Genomic DNA, 23,420 nt, shown 5'->3' with positions numbered 1-23,420 from the left:
GTTGCTTGGTTTTTTAATGTTGAAAAATAGTTGTAAAATTATCGAAATGAACGTCACAAAAATTTTGAAATAAAACAATGTGATTTGAAGCAAAGGAAGTAAAAAAACGCAAAAACAAGTTTTTTTGTGTTATAATCACGATCATAAAAATTAAAAGATTTTCTTCCTAATACAAATCTTTATTTGTTGATAATTCAAATATATTTCCTTTTTAATAAACGAAATAACTTATTCATTCAAATGCATTTTTCAATTTATCGAAATTTAGTGAATTGGAAAAAGTAATAAAAAACCGAAGTGTTAAACAATGAAAAATAACCAAATTTATAAAGAAGTTATGTTCAATAACAATAACAATACTTAAAAATCTCAAAACAAAAAGCTCGTGAAAATATGAGCAAGTCTTTGATCTAAAAAATAAAACAAAAAATTCCAGATCTATTTACAGAAATAAAAAAAATAAAAAATATTTTCTGGAATAGTATATAAAAGTATAAAAAAGGTTTCCTATTATTTATTTTTTTCTGAAAGTGCTCCTGTGAGCCAAAAAATTTAGGTCCCGATTAATTTTTTGGACACCGATAAATAACTGACCCTATCAACGTTTTTGTGTTGCATAATAGAAAACTGCAAAGGCAAAGAAAAGTACTCAATCAATGTTTATTTATTGTTCCTTTTATCGACTCATTTCATTTTCTGAATTCCGAGTTATGTAATTGGATTGAATCTTCAAAATGTGTGCAATCTGAGAGTTGCCAGAAAAGGATTGAACGGTAACGAGCTTGAATAGCTTCCAGACATAAGTGATGCACAACATATAAAGTGTGAAGAATAACTGCAGGTGAACCGCAACACTTATTAATTCACAAGCGATGCCTCAAAAGACAAAGAAATGAATGAGAGTTGAAATTGTATTATTGCAATCTTCACTTCACCCTCCCTCCACTTCAATGAAAATGAACAGCTTGCGAATATTCGAATATGTTTGTGAAAATCGATCAAACATTTGTTGATGAAAATCTGTTCGGGTTCCATGTTCCATTCCATTCCACATGCTAAATAGAAGAGAGAAGCTTCGAACGGATGCAGATGGAATGATTGCACATAAGGAAATCAACAATCATCACTTGTCTTTGTCGTTTCATTATTTTGAATTCGATAGAGAACAATAAACATCATTTTGCTCACTCTTGTAATAAAAAGTTTGATGAAGATAAGATATTGCTTAAAAAAGAAAGTGGAGAATCAATTCCTTCTCTTTTTGAGAGAATCAATTAGTTGGATGATGAAGCCATCATTACTACCACAGTGTGCGTCTTCTTTGCGTTGTTGCTCTCTTCCTCTTTTTTTGCTTGTGATCTTGTTCGAATAATGAATTGTTCTCCAAGTGACTTCTGTTCCTCCATCTCCTCATCAGGCTCGTCTACTCTGGAAGGGAATTCAACAGAATTTTAAGCTTTTTCCTCACTCAAACCTGGCTTCATCAGGCGCTTCTTGTCCCTCAGTACCATCCCAGATTCCATTGCTCGTCTATCATTATTGTTCCTCTGGTCTCTTTCTGGTCTGACACACCCCTTGCCACCATCCTCTGCTGACCGCTTGGTTGCTAACTCTTCACTGGGAGCATTCATAGTTGAGGCAATCACTTTCCCCAATGTTGAAGCAAGATTGGCCTTCACATAATGCTTCACCAAAGTGTCTGTTCTAGGGGAAAGACAAGCAAACTTCGCAATCTGAGTTGGTGGAATTCCTGACATCGTTAGCGTTGAAAGCGTAGCAGCCTTTATTGAATAAGGAGTGAAATGGCCTGAAATTCCTGCTTCCTTCAACGTCTCCTTTGCCAATCGTCTAATTCCTTTTACTGTAAGAGGATGAAAAGTTTCGGTATTTAAAAACAATTTATTTCCATCTGGTTTTCTTTTCTTTATCTCTTCCCACAAAACTTGAATGGTCGAAGCTGGGCAAATTGAAGGGTTTTCATATAAAAAAGGAACTGCAATCTCTGTTCGATTAAGCGATGTTTTTAGCCTTGTGTCTAGATATATTCCTTCCTGCTCGAATCTGGATCGTTCCATATCTACTCTTTCCAACTCTGTAAACCTGCACGCAGTGAATAACATGGTGAGCACAATGGCTTTCATTGTCAGATGTTTGAAACTCAAGCTTTGATTTTCTCCAAGATTAGAAAAGAATGTCAGAATGGTCTTCGGATTCCAAATTTCTTGGACCTTCTTTTTTCTTGTCCTCTCTGTTATTCTAAACCCTCTTTGCAATATTTTTATAATCGGAATATCCCCGAAATTTGTGTTGTAAACCAAGCTTGTGAAAAATGAAACTGCTGAGCGGATGAGCTGCAAACATGACAGCTTCATTCCATTGTCTCTAAGGGTAATAAATATACTGGAACATCGAGCTGCCCACTCGTGAATATCCTCTGGAATTATGCCCATATCACTCTTTTCCCACTGTTCTCCAAAGTGTGCGAAGCCGAATAAATATCCATCCCACGTTGACTGAGCAATTCCCGATATGCACTCCTCTGCCAATGAAACTAAGTAAGATCTTTCTTCCAACGCCCTTCTCCACCAGCTCTCGCCTTTAACTCTGGTGGATTGATCAATATGACTCTTAACCGGCCTGGAGGAAGACATGCACCTGTGCTTGCCATTGATGGACCCTTTCTCAACACTGTTCTCAGACTCCTCCATTCGAATGTCCGATGAGGCGTCTTCTCCAATAGCACATCCCAGTTCTACCCCTTCCAGTTCGGCAGGAGTAATACTACTGGTACTCTCTCCTTCTGTGCCTTCCGAATCGTCATTGGTATCAGGGGAACTGGGGGGTGTGCCAGAACGCACTCGTTCTTCCATGGATATGCCAGACCGTCTTCTCCCAATGGGCTTCCTATTCCGCACCAACGATCGACCTTGTGGTTGTGTTGAGCTGCAAAGGCGTCCAGCGTTGGAGTAACTTGAAGAACAGACAAGATTTCTTTGAGCTCGCTGTCTGCAATGCTGTAGTCTCCTGCTCTTTCCAGGCGGGATAAAGCATCGGCTCTTGTGTTTCGCAATCCGTGGAGATGAACTGCTCTCAGGACTATTTTCAGTTTCTCCTTCAATGTCCATATCCTTTTGAGTGTTTGACGGAGATTCCTTCCTGCATTCCATCTGTTCACGTTGAAAACAACTGCTGAGTTGTCTGAACGAAGTTGCAACTGTGAAATCCGATTCTCTGCTAGGATTGGTGCAAAATGTGTTAGTGCAAGTTCCACAGCTTTAAGTTCTCTGAAGTTGGATGGTTGGTTTTTCACCGCGAATGGAAAACGACTGTGACAATCTAGTGACATTCTGTTGAGTCTGAGGATTGCTCCCCAGGAGCTTTCTGATGCATCTGTGGTTAGCACTGCTTCTGGAATAAACACTGGATTTAATCTGCGTCTGGGGTTCTTCCTCAATGTCCATCTCCATCTTTTTATCTGCTGGAGGATTGAAGCATTCAGCCTCATCATTCCATCCCATCCGTTTGTTAAAACTCCTTTTTGCAACAATTTGAAGATCGATTGGAGGTGCAAAGATGCGTCTGGCAGAACGAAGCGTGAAGAACTGAGCTTTCCCACGAATGATGCTAAGTCCCTCACTCTGACAGTCTTGGCTCTTATGCACCTTCTCTCCCACTTGTGACACAGCTCTATCACTGCCTTTCTTCTTTCCTTCGTTAGACACACATCGAAGCTGGTTGTGTTCCATTCGAATCCCAGGAAACTGAACTGCGAAATCGGTATGAGGTTGCATTTCTTTTTGTTTATCAGAAGGCCAAGGCTTTCTAGAAACGAGATGATTTCCTGAATTATTTTCTTCAAGACTTCTTGATCTTGATGCAGAAAAAGAAGATCGTCCAAATAGGCAACGACTCTGACATCCCATCTTCTTCTTATCTCCGCTGTCACCTTCCTCATTATATGTGTGAACAGGATCGGTGTATCTACAAAGCCGAAAGGCATGCCTTTGAAGGAGTAGTCTTTTCCCATGAATCTGAAAGTAAGATAGGGAATTAGTTTTCTTGAAACTGGAATTAAATAATAAGCTTGTTCCAAGTCTAGGGATACTGCGTAATCTTTCCGTCTTATTAGTCGTTCTACTGTTTTTTCTCCGTCGCACTTGAAATGTGTTCTTTTCACTGCTGCGTTTAGTTTCCGACAATCGAGAATCTGTCTCCAGCTGCCTGACTTCTTTTGAATGAGAAATACATTGTTTCTGTGTTTGACCTCCCTCTGCTCCATTGGGATAACAACTCCTGTTCGTAACTGTTCTTCTAATATTTTCTTGAATTCCTCGATCTTTTGTTGGTTGAGAAGACACGCTCCATCTCTGAACTGGGCTCTGCTGAGAGCTTTCCTGGACTGCTTGCTTTTCCACATGGCCTGCACTCCATTGCTTATCAATTTCTCTCCTCCGATTCGCTTCCATGCTGAGAGAAACAAAGCGGTTCTCCCTCCAATGTGCCTCCTCTGCTCTGTTTCCTTGTGAACTGGACCTAAAATTGTTGACGCACCCCTGGTCTCCTGCTCCAACTGCTCTGGTTCCTCCTTCTTCCGAATTGATGTCTTCTTGTGGGGGCTGAGGACCGGGGGTATCTCCGAAAAAACCGTGTATTTGTGTGAGAAATGGGATAACTGAATCTTCTTTGAAGTGTTCCTGGTTGTTCTCTAACAGGAGCCTGAACACGTGTAATAGGAAGTGCTGGTCTCTGGAAGCCTCTCTCTAGCTTGGCTTCATGCCTTGTTTCTTTGAGAATCAGTTCCTGTCTCTCTGTGAGAATTCCTGTAGAAGCGTCTGTGCTCATCGCTGTGGCAGCCCTGAAACCAAACCTGCCTTGAATTCGAACCGTTCGTGCCTCTTGAAGAGCCCTGGTAATCATTATCAAGATGTCAGCTAGCCTTTGTTTTGCACCTTCACTTGAAGTCGGTATCTCGGCTAAACCTATGAGTGCAGCTTTAATCGCCTGGAAAAGAAAAATCTCCACCTTGTACCCCGCCTGATCTAATGCATCGTTAATCCAGTTTTCAGTTCTCTTGGCAGTGGGCGGTTCAAGCGATAACAACGGGCTAAAATCCTGTGTCTTGTACTCCTCAACAACATCTTGAACGGATCTTGGGGAAATCCTTAGATCAAAAATTGAAATATTAGGCGTTTGTCCGAAAATGTCCTCAAACTCCTGACAAATAAGTTGGGATATGTCTAAGTCATCTTTCATTTTTATTTCTGTCAGCTGAAGGGGTCAACTCCTGTGCTAAACCTTCCGATGAAGAAGGTGAAAAAATTGAAGAGGAAGAAAAGATGTTAGGTTGTGACAAGGTCCCTAGTTGGCTTTGCGCCCCACTGTGCTGCATTGCAGAATCAGCCGACGGCGTAAGTCCAACAATCGGAGGGAATTGCGAAGCAGACATCATTGATCAAGTGTGGCGACTGACCCATAGATTGTGGCGTCTCTCAAAAAGAGAAGGAATTGATGAAACACTTTCTTGATAATTAAGGTGGGCATAAGTGAAAAAAAACACCTTCTTCAGTTTTGCGATTTTTTCCATTTCAACAAAACAGTAATGAATAACATCAAAAAATGACACTTTTGGGTGGAGCAGTTTTTTGGTACATTAACATAATTTTCATCACATAATTTCTTTTGATCAATCCCATACCAAAATGTTTAGATTCACTTTTTAAGTGTTTCGTGCAAATGAAGATGAACTGAAGATTGAAAGTTGCAAAAAACTATGCAAATTTTATTGTAACGTGAATGAAGTTTGAATTTGTACTGTTTTTATCTCTTTTTCTATGTATTCTTTTTGTTTTTTAACTTTCTTTGATGTGGCAGTCGCTTTCAAATCATGCATTCTCAAATAGCTATGTTTAATGATATTCGATAGTTGTTTAGTGAAGAAAATGTTTGAAATTTGGATGGAGTTAATTTGGATGGATCGATGAGGGAGATGCTGGACGAGGGAGAGGAATACAGAGAATGGGATGATCGTTTCAGAGAGCCAGACCAGAAGATATTTTTGAGAGTGTCATTCAAAAGAAGCTTGGCTATCCTATTTTCCGAGTTGCACAGATCTTCTTTCTTTTGCGAGTGTTTCTGTTTCAGCCGCAGCTCAGTACTAACGGAAATAGAGAGATTCCTTTTGTTTATTCTCTCTTCTTCTTCTTCCTCCTCCTCCTCCTCCTCCTCTTCTTCTTCTTCTTCTTCTTCTTCTTCTTCTTCGCCTTCTTCTTCCTCATCTTCTTCTTCTCCTCCTCTTCTCTCTCTCATAACACTCCTCCTTCTCGCCCTCCTCCTCTTTGCCCTCCTCATCCGCCTCCGCCAAGACCGACAGCTGCTTCTGAGCATCCACTTTATGCGCCTCTGTTTGATGTGACTTCTTCTTCTATTTCATTCAGGATGGAGACAAGGAAAGGAGAAGAGAAAGAGAAAGAGAAAGAATAATGAGAAGAGAAGAAGAAGCCAAAACCGCAAAGAAAAAAGGAGGCAAACGAGTTTTGAGGAGCATTTCAGTTGTTTCCAATAATTCTTCTGATTCTTATGGGAAAGTGAAGGCAGTTGATCGTATTTCATTGAGTGATGCATCAGAGAAGATGACAAGAGAAAGCAAACAAGGCGGAAAAGATAAGCTTTTTGCTATTCATTCTGTGAAGTTGATGGTGGCCGATGTTGTCAGATGGGATAATGTTAAAAAGGAAGATAAGTTAGTAATTTCTTCTGGTCATCCAAATTCTTTTTCATCGAATTCAATTAATTCTTCTTTTCTTTCTTCAACTTTTGCTTCTTCAACCCCTACAACTTCTTTAATTTCGAATGAAATGACATCATCAAATACAATCGAACTTCCTTCTGTGAAGTTTGGATTGAATTCAAAGACGTTTTATCCAACAGATGCATTTCCTTATTCCTCATTATCACCAGCATCAGCATCATTATCACCTTCTTCTTCTTCCGTTTCATCATCATCATCATCATCATCATCATCATCATCATCATCATCATCATCTTCATCTTCTTCTTCATCTTCTTCTTCTTCTCCTTCTCTTTCTCCTCCTTCTCTTTCTTCTTCTTCTTCTTCTTCTTCTTCTTCTTCTTCTTCTTCTTCTTCGAAAAATTAATTTATTATTCTGAAAATGTTGAAGAGAAAATTCAAATTAAAAAGAAACCTTTATGTTCCAGGTTCAAAGTTTGTTTTCTTTCTCTGAATTCTATTGGTTGAGAAAGTTGAGCGATTTAAGCTTATAAGCGACTTCGAATGTTTTTGGAATTTGAAAGTGTTACATCGGAGCTACTTGAAGTAGAATCATTCGTTTATCAAGAAGCGCTACTGGAGACAGAATTTTGAAAGAATATTTCATGATGTTTAGAGCAACTCTTTGTTTCGTTTTGGTTTGATTCATCAACGAATAATAAATGATGAAATGGAATTTCAATTATTGACTTTTTTTCTTGAAGAAATTTCATCCAGATTAAAAGGAAAGGAAGAAGATAAAATAAAAGATAAGAAAAGAAAATCAATTAAAATGGAATAGCTTGAAAAGATGGATGGAAAGATTTTTTTTTTTTTGATGAAATTGATTGTTTACCAATTTTCAATTATTCATATGTTTTTTAAATGACATTTCAAAAATCACTTTGGAATTACTAAATATTTGAAAGTTTTGAATACCTGCATTTTTAATTTAGATGTTTCCTTCTGAAAGAAAACGTGAAATATTTTCGTTCTAATTGAAGTCATTCGTTTTTTATATTTTTAAGACATGAAGCAACAAAAAAGAGACATTATTTTCGTTGTTCTTTCTTTTTTCGGAAATCCATTAATAACGAAGGATATTTTGATACAAAATTTTGAAAGAGAAAAAACGCAACAACAAGCGTATTCTTTCAAAATATTAATTATAATATTATTCAAGTTTTGCAAGAACAAATACATTTATATGTTGTGGAAAGCATAACAACATTAAAAAATAGCACAACATATAAATAACGGATTTTGGAAAAACAAATGACAGTTGGTTTAAGAAATATTAAAATTGCCTCTTCACTGTGCGTCTCATTATACTCATGTATTATTATTTGAATATTTTTAAAAGCGACTGCCACATCAAAGAAAGTTAAAAAACAAAAAGAATACATAGAAAAAGAGATAAAAACAGTACAAATTCAAACTTCATTCACGTTACAATAAAATTTGCATAGTTTTTTGCAACTTTCAATCTTCAGTTCATCTTCATTTGCACGAAACACTTAAAAAGTGAATCTAAACATTTTGGTATGGGATTGATCAAAAGAAATTATGTGATGAAAATTATGTTAATGTACCAAAAAACTGCTCCACCCAAAAGTGTCATTTTTTTATGTTATTCATTACTGTTTTGTTGAAATGGAAAAAATCGCAAAACTGAAGAAGGTGTTTTTTTTCACTTATGCCTTAAGGTGCTTATGCACTTTTATTATGGAAAGAAAACAAAGAAAATGCACGTTTGAGTTTATTCCTCAAAAAATATTATTTCAATTTTAATTCAAATATTTCTTTTTTAAACATATTTTCTGTTTTCAATCAAAATTTTCAAACAATAGAGAGACACAGCAAAGCAAGAATTGGCAGAAGGATCGAAGAAAGACAATAAAAAATGAGATAAATGAAAAGATGAAAGAAGAAGGACAAGAAGATATCGTAGCGATCCTTAATGGAGAAGTATCTCTTGTAAGTGGAATATGCTATGATTATTTATTATTGAATATTTAAGCAAATTAATCATTTGATTTTGTGATTCATAATTGTTTTTGTTTTTTTATTCATTTCTTAAAATGTATAAAAAATATAATAATGGAAATTTAAAATGTTTTTATTTCCTTTTCAAAAAAAAAAAAAAAAGCATAAGCGAAAATTCCATTCTAATTTTTTCAATTATTTTCAACAAGAATCTTCATTGGACGAATATTCACATTCCATATTCTTCAAATAGATTCATTTTTGATTGAACATTCATTTCTTTAGTCATTTCCTCTTGAAATTTCTGTTTAGCTTTTTTATTTCTCTTTCTCGATGCATTCTCGATGAATTTGAGAAGAGAAGAAGAAGAAATGAAATGAAAACTCTTGAGAAGAACTCAAAAGCATCAATAAAGAAATGTTTGTTGAAGAATACAGATTTCAACTTCGTGAGTTCCATTAACAACTGCAAGCATGGCATTTTAAAAGGCTAATTTAATGCTCCAATTCAGAATGAGAATGACAGAGTAAGTCATTCATGATTAATTGCTCTTCACATTCTTCTCATTTTTGTTCAGTTTTTCATATTTCTTTATTCTTTTCTTCCTCATTGCCTTCTTTCGCCTTTCTCTTCATTCCTTTTCTCTCTTCATCTTGAATAAAGACTCTCATTTCATCTATTTCATCTCAAAATGCAATTCTTCAAAACATCTCTTTAATTCCATCTCTTTCTCTTTCTCCTTTTTCTTTCATCATTCTGTTTTCTTCTGCTTTTTCCAATTGATGGAGATGAAGAAGATACCTTTCTCACATTCTTTTCTCACTTCATCATCCAAAAGTTCTTCTTCAGTTGTGTTTCCTCTTCAGCTGCTTTGCTTTCGCATAAATGAATATTTTTTCATTCATCAATCATTTTTCATCATTATTCTGTTTTCTTGACTGATCTCCCTTTATCAATGCTCAAAATTGTTCTTTTCCTCTCCATTTTTCTTCAATTCATGAAATGTTCCAAAAATCTATTCTTCCAAACCCACTTTTTTCTCTAGCCCAATGCAAAAGCAATGCATTCATGAAAATATAAAACCTTTCATTTTGGCTTGCCGAGAATGAAATTAAGAATGCGAAGTCAATGAACCATCAGCTTTGATGTATATAGTTGATATGTTCAAAGGAAACGTCTTTCTTTGCCTTTTCACTTTCATTCATCAATATTTCTGTTTTGATTGACGAACAAAAAGCAATAGAAGATAAAGAAGAAGAAGAAAAAGGTGAAGAAGATGAAGAAATAAAATAAAGGAAATGATGAAATATTTCCGCAAACAGCTCTGTGATGATTAAGATTGAATGAAATGACAGTTGAAGGAGAAGACGATGTTGATGGACAGGTTATCGAAATGATGATTGAATTGAGTCATGAATTCGCAGGCAAAGGTGACCTTTCATCACAAAGCGATGTTGATAACAGAAAGATTCTCTTTGAATGCTCATTTGAAATCGTGCCTGGCTGAAGGCCTTGAAGATCAATGGAAAACATCTGGACTTTCCAATGGCTGTTCACAACAACACAAAAGAGTCCCCTGAGCATAATTCGAAATATTTGTCGCTCTCTTCATTCTGACGCAACTGAAGTTGGATTCGAGAAAAATCACTTTCCTTCAAAATCATATTTCCGTAATCGTGTGCAGAGGAATAATCTAGTTGATTTATTTCTCGAACGCATCTCGTGGGAAAGTTGACTTTGCAATATTTCCCTCTTCCAATCTCATTTTCACAGAAAGAAAATGGCTTCAGTCGTCAGACGTTCAGCAGCACCATAAGAAATATTATATGTGTTTCTTTTGACTTTTTTGTCTCATCTCACTTTTGGGATCAACTCCTTTTCTGTATGCGTCGGCCTTCATTGCTTTTCTCCAAACAATGCTTTTCTGAATAATGAAAGATTAACTAGTAATTCAAACATTGGATCTTTGTCTTCAATCACTTATTTGACATATTCTCCTGCTATCATTTCGTATTTTGTCAAGTTCTTCAGTCCAGTCAATCCATGCATATTTTCAGAAATTCTTTTCTTTATATCTTTATTTCACAAACAGTTCGCTGAATTTCTTTTTATTTCTCGTTACAAGTTAAATTAAAGAAAAGCACGATAATTGCATCCATTCTTTTATTTCCCAATGGCTATATAATTATCTGCTCCGTTCTCATCATATTGCTCTCCAAAGCGGAGATTGGCCATTTTAACAATAACTCATATTCCTGCACTTTCGAAAGGATACAGATGGAAATATCTTCGCAATCAACAGAACAATATAAATTACATACAATATCATTTTTGTGTTATTGATAAAATTGTTGCATTCCCCTTGGCCATCCAATAACCAAAAATCATCAGACATAATATCAAAAATATTGCGTCTCCATCATTGTCTGCTGTGACCATGCAAAACAATTTGGCAAAGGGGGATTATGCGGCCAGCAATGATTTTTTTCTTGAAAATATCAAAAACTGTATAGATACCGAGCTTAACGTACTCATTTATTAAGGTCAGTCGTTAAATTCTTTTAAAAAATTAAATTATCTTCCATAATTATCAATCTGAATAAGATAAAAAACTTTGATCAAGCCCATCATTTAATTTATTTATGTTTTTTTTTAGGTTTTTTTTACCAATTAACTAATTTTTACGAGAGAACTTTATGAATTAGGGTTAACCATTAAAGAAATTAAATTTTTAACAACATTAAAAAAGATATTAGGGCTTCAATACGAAAACAATTTTTTTATCTTAATTCAAAAATTGAAAAAATAATAAATTTCTTTATTTAAAAAATAATTGATGATAAAAATAGACTATATCTTCATTGTACTATGATTTATCTGGTAGGAATATGAAAAAGAAATCGTTATGATATGAATTTTTCACTGGTCGTATCATACCCATTTGCCAACAGTTTATCCTATTCTGCAGAAAATGTTCATTCACGTTCTTTCATTTTGTCAATGTTCATTCATGATTAAAAAATGTCTTTCGATCATTGAATCCATAACAACAAACAGAAAAAACAAATCCTTTTTTTATCTTTTTAATTACAAATCGAAAATGTCAAGACAAGAAAAAACAGTGTGAAAGCAGATTTTTTTAAACCAATTTGAGTTTTTATTCTCCTTCATTTTCCAATATCCAATGAAATGCGGATTCAATACGAATGATGAATTTTCATTGCTTTCTTGGTGCAATGCATTTTTGAAAATGCAGACAACGAGTATCACTAAAAGATTTAATGGTTTGCAAACATTGTTGCATTTGAATTCTTTTCTATTTCATTTATTTTTTCAAACATAATTAAAGAATTATTTGATAAACTTGAACATTGTGATGAGGATGAGCAAAAACAGAAAATCGAAGAAATGAATGAAATTGTTGATGAAATGGATGGAGAAGAACTCAAAACTGTTTTCACAACCGAACTGTTCGACAGAGTTGATGAAATGATAAAAAAAAAGAAGATTGATTTGGAGAATGCCATTATGTTGTTGAAGCGCATTGGATATTGCAAGGTTCTGAAAGGAATTAGTGTTGATGGATATGGTAAATTTTTCTTGAACAGAAGATTTGAAAAGATGATTTTTGAAGAAGATCAGAAAAAAGAAGGGGAAAATGAAAAGCTGCTATCTGACCTTTGTGAATGCTATATGTCCTTAAGTTTCTTCTTCCAAACTGAAATGCTTCACATTTGTGTGCCATGAGTTCTGAAAGTCGCATTGAAGAAAGAAGAAGAGGAGGAAGCTCAAAAAGAAGTGAAAACTGCTCTATTGGCTTTGAATAATTTGGGGCAAGACGTATGAAGCTTTTTTTCTTTTTGACATTATTGGTTTTTTCTGCCTTTTAAAATAAGTTTATCGTACAGAAACTGTTTTTGAAGGAAATCAAAGAAATCATCGAATATCACCAGGAACATCAGAATCTAACACGACTTGCCTATCAGTCTGCTTGGGAGTTTTTGATAAACCGATCACTAGTACTTATTAATTTGAAAGGAATTGTTATGGATGAATTGCATTTTGCAAGAGAGGTGAGAAAAGAACTGGAAGAGTTTGCGAAATGTGTGGATTGGAAGAGTAAAAAAGGAGAAGACAGAGGAAAAGATACAAAAGAAGTGTATACTTTGAAGATGTGGTTAAGAGCATTGAAGTTTTTTTTTATCGGTTATCAATTAAGAAATGAAGAAGATATTGTAATTATTTGCGGCATTGCTCAGGTATTAAGAGCAGCAAAGGATTATCACAATGAAATACGCAGCTATTGTATCGAGTGCATTAGAATAGCAATTCCAAATCGAACTGTAAAAGTTGATTGCTTGTTGAAAAGTGGTGCTATTGATGCTATTTTGGAGGAGATTCAGCGACAAACACTAAATGACGAAATAATACATGAATGCTTGAAATTTTTTTATGCAATTTTAAGGAGATTGAAAAAAGAGGAGAAAGAAGAAATGGAAGAAGTTAAAAGAAAGACAATGAAAATGGAGATATTTGAAAGGATGGAAGAAGAAGGATTCGAAGATACCATCACTGGTATTTATGAAATATTTGATTCTCTCAACGAAAGTTTCCATAATGAATTATCGTTAGATATTTCAAATTATTTTGTGAATGCTTAACCAGATTTATTTTATTTGGTTTTCTCACTCAAAAATTATGTTTTTATTTTTTTATCATTTCACAATTCAACAAACAGACACTTGAAGCACACAAAAGCATTTTCTTTTCCACTTCAAAAAATGAAGCGAAGTGTTTTTTTTTAAAAAAAAGGATATCACGTTATTCTCAATTGTTTCGCCTCTCAAATTGATAGATTTTTCAAACATTTTCCTCGGCTTTTCCAAATAATCTGTTTTGTGCTGCCTTTTTTTAGCTTCTCTTCTCAAACTGCTTTCGGTTCAATCAACCTATTCTTTCTCAAAATCTTCTTTCTTTTCTTTTCTTTTCTTTTCTTTTCTTTTCTTTCCCTTTTCTTATTTCATTTCTGTTTTTTTGTCTGAAGAATCTTTTCAAGCCTTTCATCCGATTTCCATTCTAAATTCCCTTTCAATGCAGAATCTTCTTTCTCTTCCAATCCATAAGACAGTCAACCATCTTTGGCTTGTTCTGTTTCTCTTCTGAACATTTTTGTTATTCCTTCATTTCTTCTGTTTTTTCCTTCTTCGTCTTCATAATTTCTCTTATTAACTCTGATGAAGATGGAAAAATCGAAGAATTCCAATCAGAGTTGGTGAATGAAGAAGAAGTAGAAGAAGAAGAAGAAGTTGAATTGAATTGAAATGAATGAGATGATTAGCTATTGAGAATGATGGAGATGAATGAAAACAAACAACAGCCGAGATGATCAGTGAAATCGGTCTTTTCTTGTTTTCATCTTTTTTGCTCGGATGTTCTTCTTGCAAACAGAAATAAATGAATCCTATTCATTTTCACCTCTGTCTTCTCCTTCTCCCTCTCTCTCCCTCCCCCTCTCTCTCTCTCTCTCTCTCTCTCTCTCATCAGCCAAAAAGTCAAGAAGTCAAAAAAAACACATTAATATACTTCCTTCTCTTTCTCTTCTTCCCTCTTTCTCCTTTAATTTTTTTCTCTTTTATTCTTTCTCTCAATTCTTCTTTCTTTCAAAACATTTTTTTCATCATGTTCTTGTGCAAGTCATCTTCGAAATGCCTTTCCTTTCCTTCCTTCAATCTCCTTTCCTTTTTTCGATCCTTTCTTTGCTTCTCATTCTTTCATAAAAAACATACTATTCTTCCTAACATCTTCTTCGTCTTCAAAGCCATTCAATTCTTTGTTCTTTCTCCTCATTTCCTCTTTGCTGGCTCATTGAAAAATTAAAATTAAACGCTTTCAAAAAAAACAGAAAACAAAACAAATCATAAAAATATATTTTGTAGTTTTCCGGCTTCTTTTTTTCCGAATCAATTGCTCCTTTCCACAGCTAAGCATCGTGAATCCAATATTTCTATTCATTATTTCTATTTTGATAGCTTTACCAAAAATCTGACTTGATCCAACATCTTCCAATCACTTTCTTCTTGAATATTTATCATTAGCGCTCGCTTTCTCCTTGCCATTCACTCAGAGCACGCAAGAATTAGATGTTTGTCCATTTATTCATTTCTTTTCGCAAGCTGCAATTGAACAGATAATATATCAAACACTTTCATAGAAAACAAATAGTCGAAAAGCAAGCGCGATGCTTTCGCTTCCAGTCCATTGAAGATGAATGAGTTTTCAAAGCGTCTTCTCTTCAAAAATCTCCGCACGCACAACAGTCAATCATCTGTGGGGAAAAAAGCAAAAATAATGTTATTTTTGTCATTTTGAATTTAAAAAAAGCAAGCAAACAATTCTGCTCATGAACGCATAAACAACCGTAAGCATTACAAAATTTCCTGAAATCAGAAGTGATAACTAAAAATGAAATGAAAATATGCATGAATGAAGGGAATACGTGCAAACGGTTTTTCTTCACATCATCCAGCATTCCATCGCAAACAATAAACATAACTGCAAAAACATCCAAATTAATGCCAGTAAATACGCAAACGCATTTCGATTAAACGAAATTTGCAGTTAAAAAATTTGAAGAATTTTTCAATCTCCTCATCATAGAAATGCTTTTATGGTTCAAATTATTCTTTTTTTCAAATTTTTAGTTTCTTATCAAACACCAATGAAATATATCAAAAAAAAACATTGAAAATATCTGATATTGTGCTTGTTGCATATAGAGTGTTAATACAAATTTCTTTTTTGAAAAAAATCAAAAATGTATTAATTGATAAAATATCATTAATTTCTTGAAGTCCTTGGATAAACATTTATATTGATATATTAGAAATAATTATTGAATTCACATTTTAACTATTTAAAATTTCGATTTGAAAATTCTCATTGAAACATGAGCACTGAAAAGTCAAAACACCTTAAAAATAAAATATTTTCTTGAACATGTTCTTAAGCATCGTCATTTTGACAATAATTATTTATAATTTATGAGAATGAAAAATTCCTCTTCCAAGAAACAACATTCCAAAAAATAAAATAAAATAAAATAAAAACAAAATAAAAAGAAAAGGAAAGGAAAAGAAAAGAAAAGAAAAGAATAGAAAAATGAAAAAAAAAATGATTTTTGAAAATAAACACACATATTGAATTATTGCAATAAAAAATTTTCTTTTATATAAAATAGTGTCGTATTTCATTAATGTGTGATTCTTAAGAAATCAAAACTTATTTCGAAATGTGGATTCTACAAATGTTTTATTATTTTGGATAGGAATTATTCATTTTTAAAAATTATAATTATTATAATTGTTCAATGTAACAGTGTTTGAGAAAATGGGTGATTATTTTTGAAATAATAACTTTTTTCGGAGTGTTGTTTTATTTTTTGAAAATTTAATTCCATTTAATATATTATGAACAATTAAATGTCAAATGTTTATCTATTGTTTTTTTTAAGCTAATAGTTGAAGTAATTTTTTGAAAGAGATACACTTTGATTTGAGTTATCACTTTTATGTATTTATGAAAAAAATTTAAAAACTGTATTATGGAACAGAATTTTTTGTTCCAAAAAATGTGATTTCAAAAATTATAACCCATATATTCATGAAAAAACTATTTTTGAAAAGAGTTTAACTTTTCAGTCTTTATTTTTCAACTGTCAAAGTGAATTCTGAAATCAATATATTTTATTAAAAAAATATGATTCAAAAATATTCATCCATATTGTTTTCAACTTTCATCATTATATTTCTTTTCATTCTAAAAAATTAGTTTCACATTCCAAAACCAAACATCTGTATGATATTATTTTCAGTACTGAAATATTCTTGTTTTCCAAAAACGATAACACAGCATATGGGTCATTCTTTTTGAAAAGTCGCAAATGTTTAATTATCAAATATATTAAAGATTTCATATTTTTCTCAAATATCTGTTAACATGCACCAAACTTCACTTAAATGTATGAAATAACATTATCCAATAATTGATTCCACATTAGGAAAGTTTGGTGCATGTTAACAGATATTTGAGTAAAATATGAAATCTTTAATATGGGTGATTTTTTTTGAAATCATAAAAAAAGATCAAAAATCGATAATGAAAAATTTATTGTGGTTATTTTGATCTTTTACTAAATATTGATATTTCAAACGTTTTTCTCACAAAAAATCAAAACACATGTCAGCTTTTATTCTGTATTCTAAAAATCATACCTTTTTTATGTTTTGAGAGAAAAACATTTTTTTGATCTTGCATTCATTGGAACAAACCAAAAATTATGTAAATGCTTAACTAAAAATTAATTAAAACATTTGAATGAAAGTTTCTTGACCTGTAAAACAAAATTTATCAAGAAAAAAATTATTCAAAGAACTAAAGATTGCAATAAATTTTGAAAAATTAATTTTTCATAAATAATTTATAGTATTTTTTATATCTTCATGTGAAACTTCTCACTAAGTTCAGTCAGCTTTGTGTGACAGAGGCGGAAAGAGAAAAACAAGGATAAGGAAATGGAGGAAGAGAAGTTCATTTTATGTGTGAATCAATTGTCGCTTCTGTTGCAAATCTTCCTTCTCATTTATGAAATGCATTGATCAAAAAGATAACTCGGTTGTTTGGTTTGATTGAACAAACACATAATGTGATTGAGATGAAAGCCTATTTTTATTCTTCGACTGGTTCTTAAAATATGTGTATGGATGGAGCATCTTGGATTGAAGAATTGCTTTGTGGATTTCCAAAGATGATCTGCATAAGCATGCAAAATACGAATGGGCTTCTGAAGAAGGGGCAGAACATAAGGTGTTGATTATTGCACTCTCAAATAATTTGGCAAATTGAAGAGCTTGATGTCCAAAGAGAAGGAAGAAGTGTAAACGTTGTTGATAAAGAGGAAGAGAAAGAAATGATTGGATAAAGCATGAAAGTTGGAATTGTAATGAATGGAACCAGAATTGAATGGCAGCGTCAAAGAGGAGCATTGAAGGAGGAGCATTGAAAGAGGAGCATTGAAAATTATTCTGAGTGAAGGAGGAGGGATACAATTGGTTGCAATCAGAATGATTAAGGATATTATCGATCATAGATAAAATTTTGTGGTGCTGGGTAAAGATTGGGAGGAATGTGTTTGCAAAGAGCTGTAATACGGCAAACGCTTTTAATAAAGAAAGTTTGTCTTCTTTCTTTTCTTCTCCAGGACATCGTCAGGCTTATTTTTCTTCTTCTGCGCTGGCACCAGCTCCGCTTCTGCTTTCTCCTTAAATTCCTAACCATTTGTATCATCTTCTCGAAGATTAGTATATTCGTAAATTTTTTCTGTTTTGGATATCTTCTGCACTTTTCCCTTTTTCATTCACTGACTTTACAATATCTCAAGCACGCATGAAGTCTCTCATCTAAATCTTAGATTTCTTCAACTTTTCTGTACTTTCGCAATCTCGTCCACTAACCTTGCTTCCATTGATTCTGCCTACAGCTCTCTTCTTCTTTTCTTCTTCTTCTTCTTCTTCTTCTTCTTCTTCGTCGTCGTCGTCATCATCATCATCATCTTCTTCTTCTTCTTTTCTTCTTCTTCTTCTTCTTCTTTTTCTTCTTCTTCTTCTTCTTCTTCTTCTTCTTCTTCTTCTTCTTCTTCTTCTTCTTCTTCTTCTTCTTCTTCTTCTTCTTCTTCTTCTTCTTGTTCTTCGAACTCCACTTCAATTTCTTCCTCATTATTTTTTGTGCCTTTGCACTTCATCTGTCTGTTTATCACCCGTCATTTCCCTTTTATGTGATAAATGATTTTCGACTGTGTTGCTAAATGATCTTAAGAGAAATGCGGAAGTGAAAGGGTTATCATAATTATATATATATACATATTTTTTTGATTAATAAAAGAAGAAAAACAAGTTATTGAAATATCATTTAAACAATCAGCTTCAAAGAAGATAGAACGATTGTTTAAATAATTATCTAACCGACATGAAGAAGAGGAGGAAGAAGAGGGTGAGGAGAAGAAGGAGAAGAAGGAGAAGAGAAAGAAGAAAGAGAAGAAGAGGAAGAAGAAGAGGAAGAATTAAATGGAGAAGAAGAAAAAGAGGAAGAAGAAGGAGAAGAAGGAGAAGAAGGTAAAGAAGAAGAAGAAGAAGAAGAAGAAGAAGAAGAAGAAGAAGAAGAAGAAGAAGAAGAAGAAGAAGAAGAAGAAGAAGAGGAAGAATTAAATGGAGAAGAAGAAAAAGAGGAAGAAGAAGGAGAAGAAGGAGAAGAAGAATGAGAAGAATGAGAAGAATGAGAAGAATGAGAAGAAGAAGAAGAAGGAGAAGAAGGAGGCAGAGACGAAAAAGAAACATCCAACAGAGAGACAGAGCTTAAGCCTGATGTACAGATGGACTTCTGTGTAACGAAAGAGGAGTTCCCACAAAAACAGAAGACGCATGCAATTGGGCGCGGGGAAAAGGAGAAAAAAGAGGAGTTGCAATTGAAGAGGTGTCTGCGATGTTTTGAGTATGTAGCTGAACAGATGATAATGTGCTGTCAAACGAGCAGAATGTCTGCTGCAACTCATCTCGTAGTCATCATCAGCATCACCTCTTTTTTTTCTTAACTTTCCCTCCTCTTCCTTTCTGTTGCTTTCTTTGTTCTGCTTTTGTCAAAAGTGTTATTTTGTTTAGTGGAAAATAAGTCATTCTCATTCATCTTCTTCTTCGTCTTCTTCTTTGGCTCTTTATGATGATTTCGTGTCCTCTGTAGATCGCCCTCCTTTCTCCACGCTCCACAGCGGTATTACAAAGCGAGCGGATGAACACAATGTGCCTAACAGCTCTTACCCTCCTTCCACTGCCATTTCTCATGCGATGCCCATTCACCTCATTCACTCCGTTCGGCACAGCCAGAGCGCGGAAGCCGTAAGAAGTACTGTTGCAGAGTGGAACGTGCCGCTGCAGAAGATGAAAACAGTTTTGATGAACATCCAGCGAAGCTGCAGAATGCATCGACAACAATGACGTTGCTGTTGAGAAAAAGCTAACTGAACGAAATAATTTTTGGCGCGCTTTATCAAGCTGCCAACTGAACAGCTAACACACATTTGAATGTCAATGGCTTGATCCAATGCAAAATGAGAGGAAATATCAAAGAAGATAAAGGTGAAGAAGGTGAAGAAGAAGAGATGATTGAGAAATATGAAATAAGTTGAATGACATTTCCGAAGAAAAATGTGAGAAGGCTTCAAATAATGTTGTTGATGGGGCCAGTTATTGTATTTGATGAGTTGACTTGAGAAAGAGCAAACAATCGTTATCGTAAAATATGTTGAAGACTGAAGGAAATTAATTGATGAAAGATGACTTCCTCAGTTCGTTGTCTGTATTTTTGCAATTGTTCTGCCCTTCACTTAGAAACAAAAAAAAAAAAAAAAAAAAAAAAAAAAAAAAAACGAGGTCATTTCTTAATATCCTTCCTCTTCGATTTTTCCTCTTCCATTCAACCCACAAACTACTCAGAAAATATTAATTCACTCCTTTTCTTCATCTTTCCAATTTTCTTTCATAAAACATTCTCTTCTCATGAAAAAATATCCATCTTCCAACTGAACGGTTCACATTTTCCTTCTTCTTTCCCACTTTTGCCCTCTTTTCCTTCTCTTATAAAAAAATGTTCTCCAGTCAACAATAAACACCTTCCTCATCATCCTCAACCACTTCTCCAAATATTTTCTACATTTTCCTCTACAAATCTCCACTTGCTCTTCCCCATCCCTTTGTCTCAGAATTTCTTTCATTCAAAAGCCTCTCTCGAAATATTAACATTCCAAAAAACTCTCAACTCCCACCCCCTGCCACAAACAATCCTCTTCCATCTCTTATCTGCCCCATATCCCTCCTGTGCCTGGTGTTGATGAGATAGACATCAAGCATTGCTTTGAATGTTTGAGAATATTATTAAAGGAGATGATCATGACAAAAACAGAAAAAACACCTCTGGACATCCACCGCAATGTATACAAGCTGAAAAGACCCTCCAGTGAGATATACAATGTATTTTGTGGAGATATATTCCGTGCTGCAATTTGACCATTCTGAGACTGAAATGAAGAGATTGATTTTTAGAATGATGATGGCTGTGGAGATGAGGTTGTTTGACAAAATACAGTTGAAGGGCAGTTTGGTATTTATTTATTTTTCTATATATGAATATTTATCTATTGACTGTTTTTGTGTTGTTTTAGGGGCAGCAGGTTAAAAAAAATGAAAATGATTGAAAGCGGGATATCTCATTATGCAGGGTGGCTATCGAGTTGGAAGAGCGAATTCATCGAAAAGTGTGGATTTTGAAGGGATTGGGAAAGAAATTGGAGATATTTATTTCTCACGAAGTTGATTGAATTTGAAAATAAACAAAAACCTCATTCTTTATTAAAAAAACTAGTAATTGAAGCATTAGAGAAAGAAAAGACTTATGGAAAGGACAGTTGGTGAATTGATTTCTGAAACTGAAGAACTTGATTGATTCCATTTATTATTTGTCGATTTCAACCAATCTATTTATTTTTTCATTTTCAATAACATTATTTAACAAATATTTGGAAATGAGATTGCTTTATAACATTATCGTAATTATTTTTATCATGTTTTTAAACCAGAAAACTTATGTTTTATTCTGTTCATTGAAGTTTCAATTTTTTGGATTATTTTTTTATTTTTTTCTTCAAATTTGAAACAAAAACAATTTGAAACAAATTAAAATCAGCAAATAAATAATCATAATAATATATTAGTATATATTATTGTAAAATTTAACAAAAACATTTTCGATTCAACCAAACCCTTAATGAAAATTTTTCATGATCAAACGTCGGAATTTTTTATGATATCAAAAAAAATCACCAATATATTTGATAATAAAACATTTGCGACTTTTCAAAAAGAATGACCCATATGCAAAAATAAACTTTTTTTTAAAATATAATAAATTCTTTTTGTAAAGAAGCAAATATTTTTTATCTGGGTGAAAAAATTGAACTCAAAATAACAATTATTGGTGATTATTCCATCAAGTTTTATCACTATGCAAATAAGTGTATTCAAATCTTTTATATATGAACATATGTGCATTGTTAAGAAATTTGATGGATTTATTGACATAAATGATCAAATTAGGTTCATTTTTCATTTAACCCAAATATTTGACATTTACTACTTTTCAATAAGAATAACCCATATATTGAAGGTTTCCTGTTTTGTTTTTCACACTAAAAATGCTCTTGAGAGCCAATATTTAAAGTCCACAATAAATTTTTTGGTCACCGATTAATTACTGATCCGATGCAAACATATTGGGTGGTTCTAAATATTTTGTTAAAATTATTAAATATAGTTTAAAAATTGATATGTGAAAAAAAATCTTTCATAAAAATAATTACCATTATGAGTCGTAATTAATTGAAATCGTCTTTTCCAACAATCAAACACTTGAGAAATCAAATTCTGTTGAAATTTTTATAAAAATTTTTGTATTCCAGGAATGAATTGTTCGGATTTCCGGAAGCTCCAAACAGCAACAAATTGAAGCTTCTCAAATATTTGATCATCGTTCAAACCGATAAAAATAAAAAAATTCAGTTATATCGAAAAAATTTTGATAATTCATTTTCAATTTCCGATTTTTTATTATTTTTGCAAAGAAATATGGACAACCCAATAATACTGGGTGAATTTCACATTTTTTCAATTAAAAAAATAATTTGTTTGATGAATCACGCTTATTTATATCAATATTTGAATGAAAAAAATATTACCAGAAAAAAGGAAAATAAAAAGGCATTTGTAAAATTTGTATCTTTCAAATATGTGTAGTGAAAACAATGCTCTGCTGAAGTTCATTCAGTTTTGCTTCAGAGTAATAACGAACAGATATCAAATTATAAGCTATCTTTTAACAACACTTATTTTTCTTTTTTTAAGCTGCCTGCTTCCATTTCATATAATCAAGAAGAATTTGAAGAAGCTTTCTGACTTGTATTGTTGAAAATAGGACCTTGTGATTTCATGCTTCCATTTTATCAACCAATTTCAAATATTCAAGGTGGCTTGAAAGCTGAATCACATCGAAGAACAAACATTTTTTTTTCGGAGCTATTGCAAATAGACAGAACTTTTATCTACCGCTATGATTGAGGTGATGCGAATATGTCTGATCTGGTTGGAAAGAAAAAACTCACCAATTCACTGAAATTATTGTTTTAAGAAAAAAGAAAGAAAGAAAAACATGTGTGAAAAATGTGTTTTGTTTTTGATTGTTCATTGAATTTCTTTCTTTTCAAGGATATTTAACAATTATGATGAATTAATCTTTCAAATAAACAAGTCACAAAAAATCAAAAAAGAAAAAATGTTTGAATTCTTTCAAATGTTATCTTCACATTTGAATAAAGTATTTTCCACACTGAAAACTTTTGAAAATCGAATTCAACTTTTGCTCCATAAGTGTTGACACCATAATCTCACTTTTCGTTTTGTGTTTGTGTCTTCCAAACTCATTGTTATATTTCTTCTCATCTTCATATTTATTCCCTTGGCATCTTTTCATTTCTCAAATGACAGCTGTTTTCAGTTCATCTTCAGAGACAATT

General features: G+C 33.2%; 4 protein-coding genes across 4 annotated transcripts; 2 read left to right on the top strand and 2 right to left on the bottom strand.

Annotated features, from left to right (window-relative positions):
* Nucleotides 1-1,451: 1,451 nt before the first annotated feature.
* Nucleotides 1,452-2,708, bottom strand: MONOS_15160 (uncharacterized protein; the record flags this gene model as incomplete). Its single annotated transcript, XM_067868021.1, has 1 exon — nucleotides 1,452-2,708. One exon carries the CDS (start codon nucleotides 2,706-2,708, stop codon nucleotides 1,452-1,454), a length of 1,257 nt encoding a protein of 418 aa, XP_067726136.1.
* A 44-nt stretch (nucleotides 2,709-2,752) lies between these two features.
* On the bottom strand, nucleotides 2,753-4,027 carry MONOS_15161 (putative Reverse transcriptase (RNA-dependent DNA polymerase); the record flags this gene model as incomplete). Its single annotated transcript, XM_067868022.1, has 1 exon — nucleotides 2,753-4,027. One exon carries the CDS (start codon nucleotides 4,025-4,027, stop codon nucleotides 2,753-2,755), a length of 1,275 nt encoding a protein of 424 aa, XP_067726135.1.
* Nucleotides 4,028-6,479: 2,452 nt separating this feature from the next.
* MONOS_15162 (uncharacterized protein) lies at nucleotides 6,480-7,154 on the top strand (the record flags this gene model as incomplete). Its single annotated transcript, XM_067868023.1, has 1 exon — nucleotides 6,480-7,154. The coding sequence occupies one exon, from the start codon at nucleotides 6,480-6,482 to the stop codon at nucleotides 7,152-7,154; it is 675 nt and encodes a 224-aa protein (XP_067726134.1).
* A 4,643-nt stretch (nucleotides 7,155-11,797) lies between these two features.
* Nucleotides 11,798-13,228, top strand: MONOS_15163 (uncharacterized protein). The gene is made up of 4 exons (XM_067868024.1): nucleotides 11,798-11,873; nucleotides 12,009-12,036; nucleotides 12,102-12,592; nucleotides 12,649-13,228. Exons 1-3 carry the CDS (start codon nucleotides 11,853-11,855, stop codon nucleotides 12,497-12,499), a joined length of 447 nt encoding a protein of 148 aa, XP_067726133.1. The 5' UTR covers nucleotides 11,798-11,852; the 3' UTR covers nucleotides 12,500-12,592; nucleotides 12,649-13,228.
* The last annotated feature ends 10,192 nt before the right edge of the window (nucleotides 13,229-23,420 follow it).

This window comes from Monocercomonoides exilis, assembly GCF_001643675.1.
Source record: "Monocercomonoides exilis strain PA203 chromosome Unknown scaffold26-1319188, whole genome shotgun sequence".
Taxonomy (NCBI): Eukaryota; Preaxostyla; order Oxymonadida; family Polymastigidae; genus Monocercomonoides; species Monocercomonoides exilis.
This window is presented reverse-complemented; position numbering and strand designations above follow the sequence as displayed.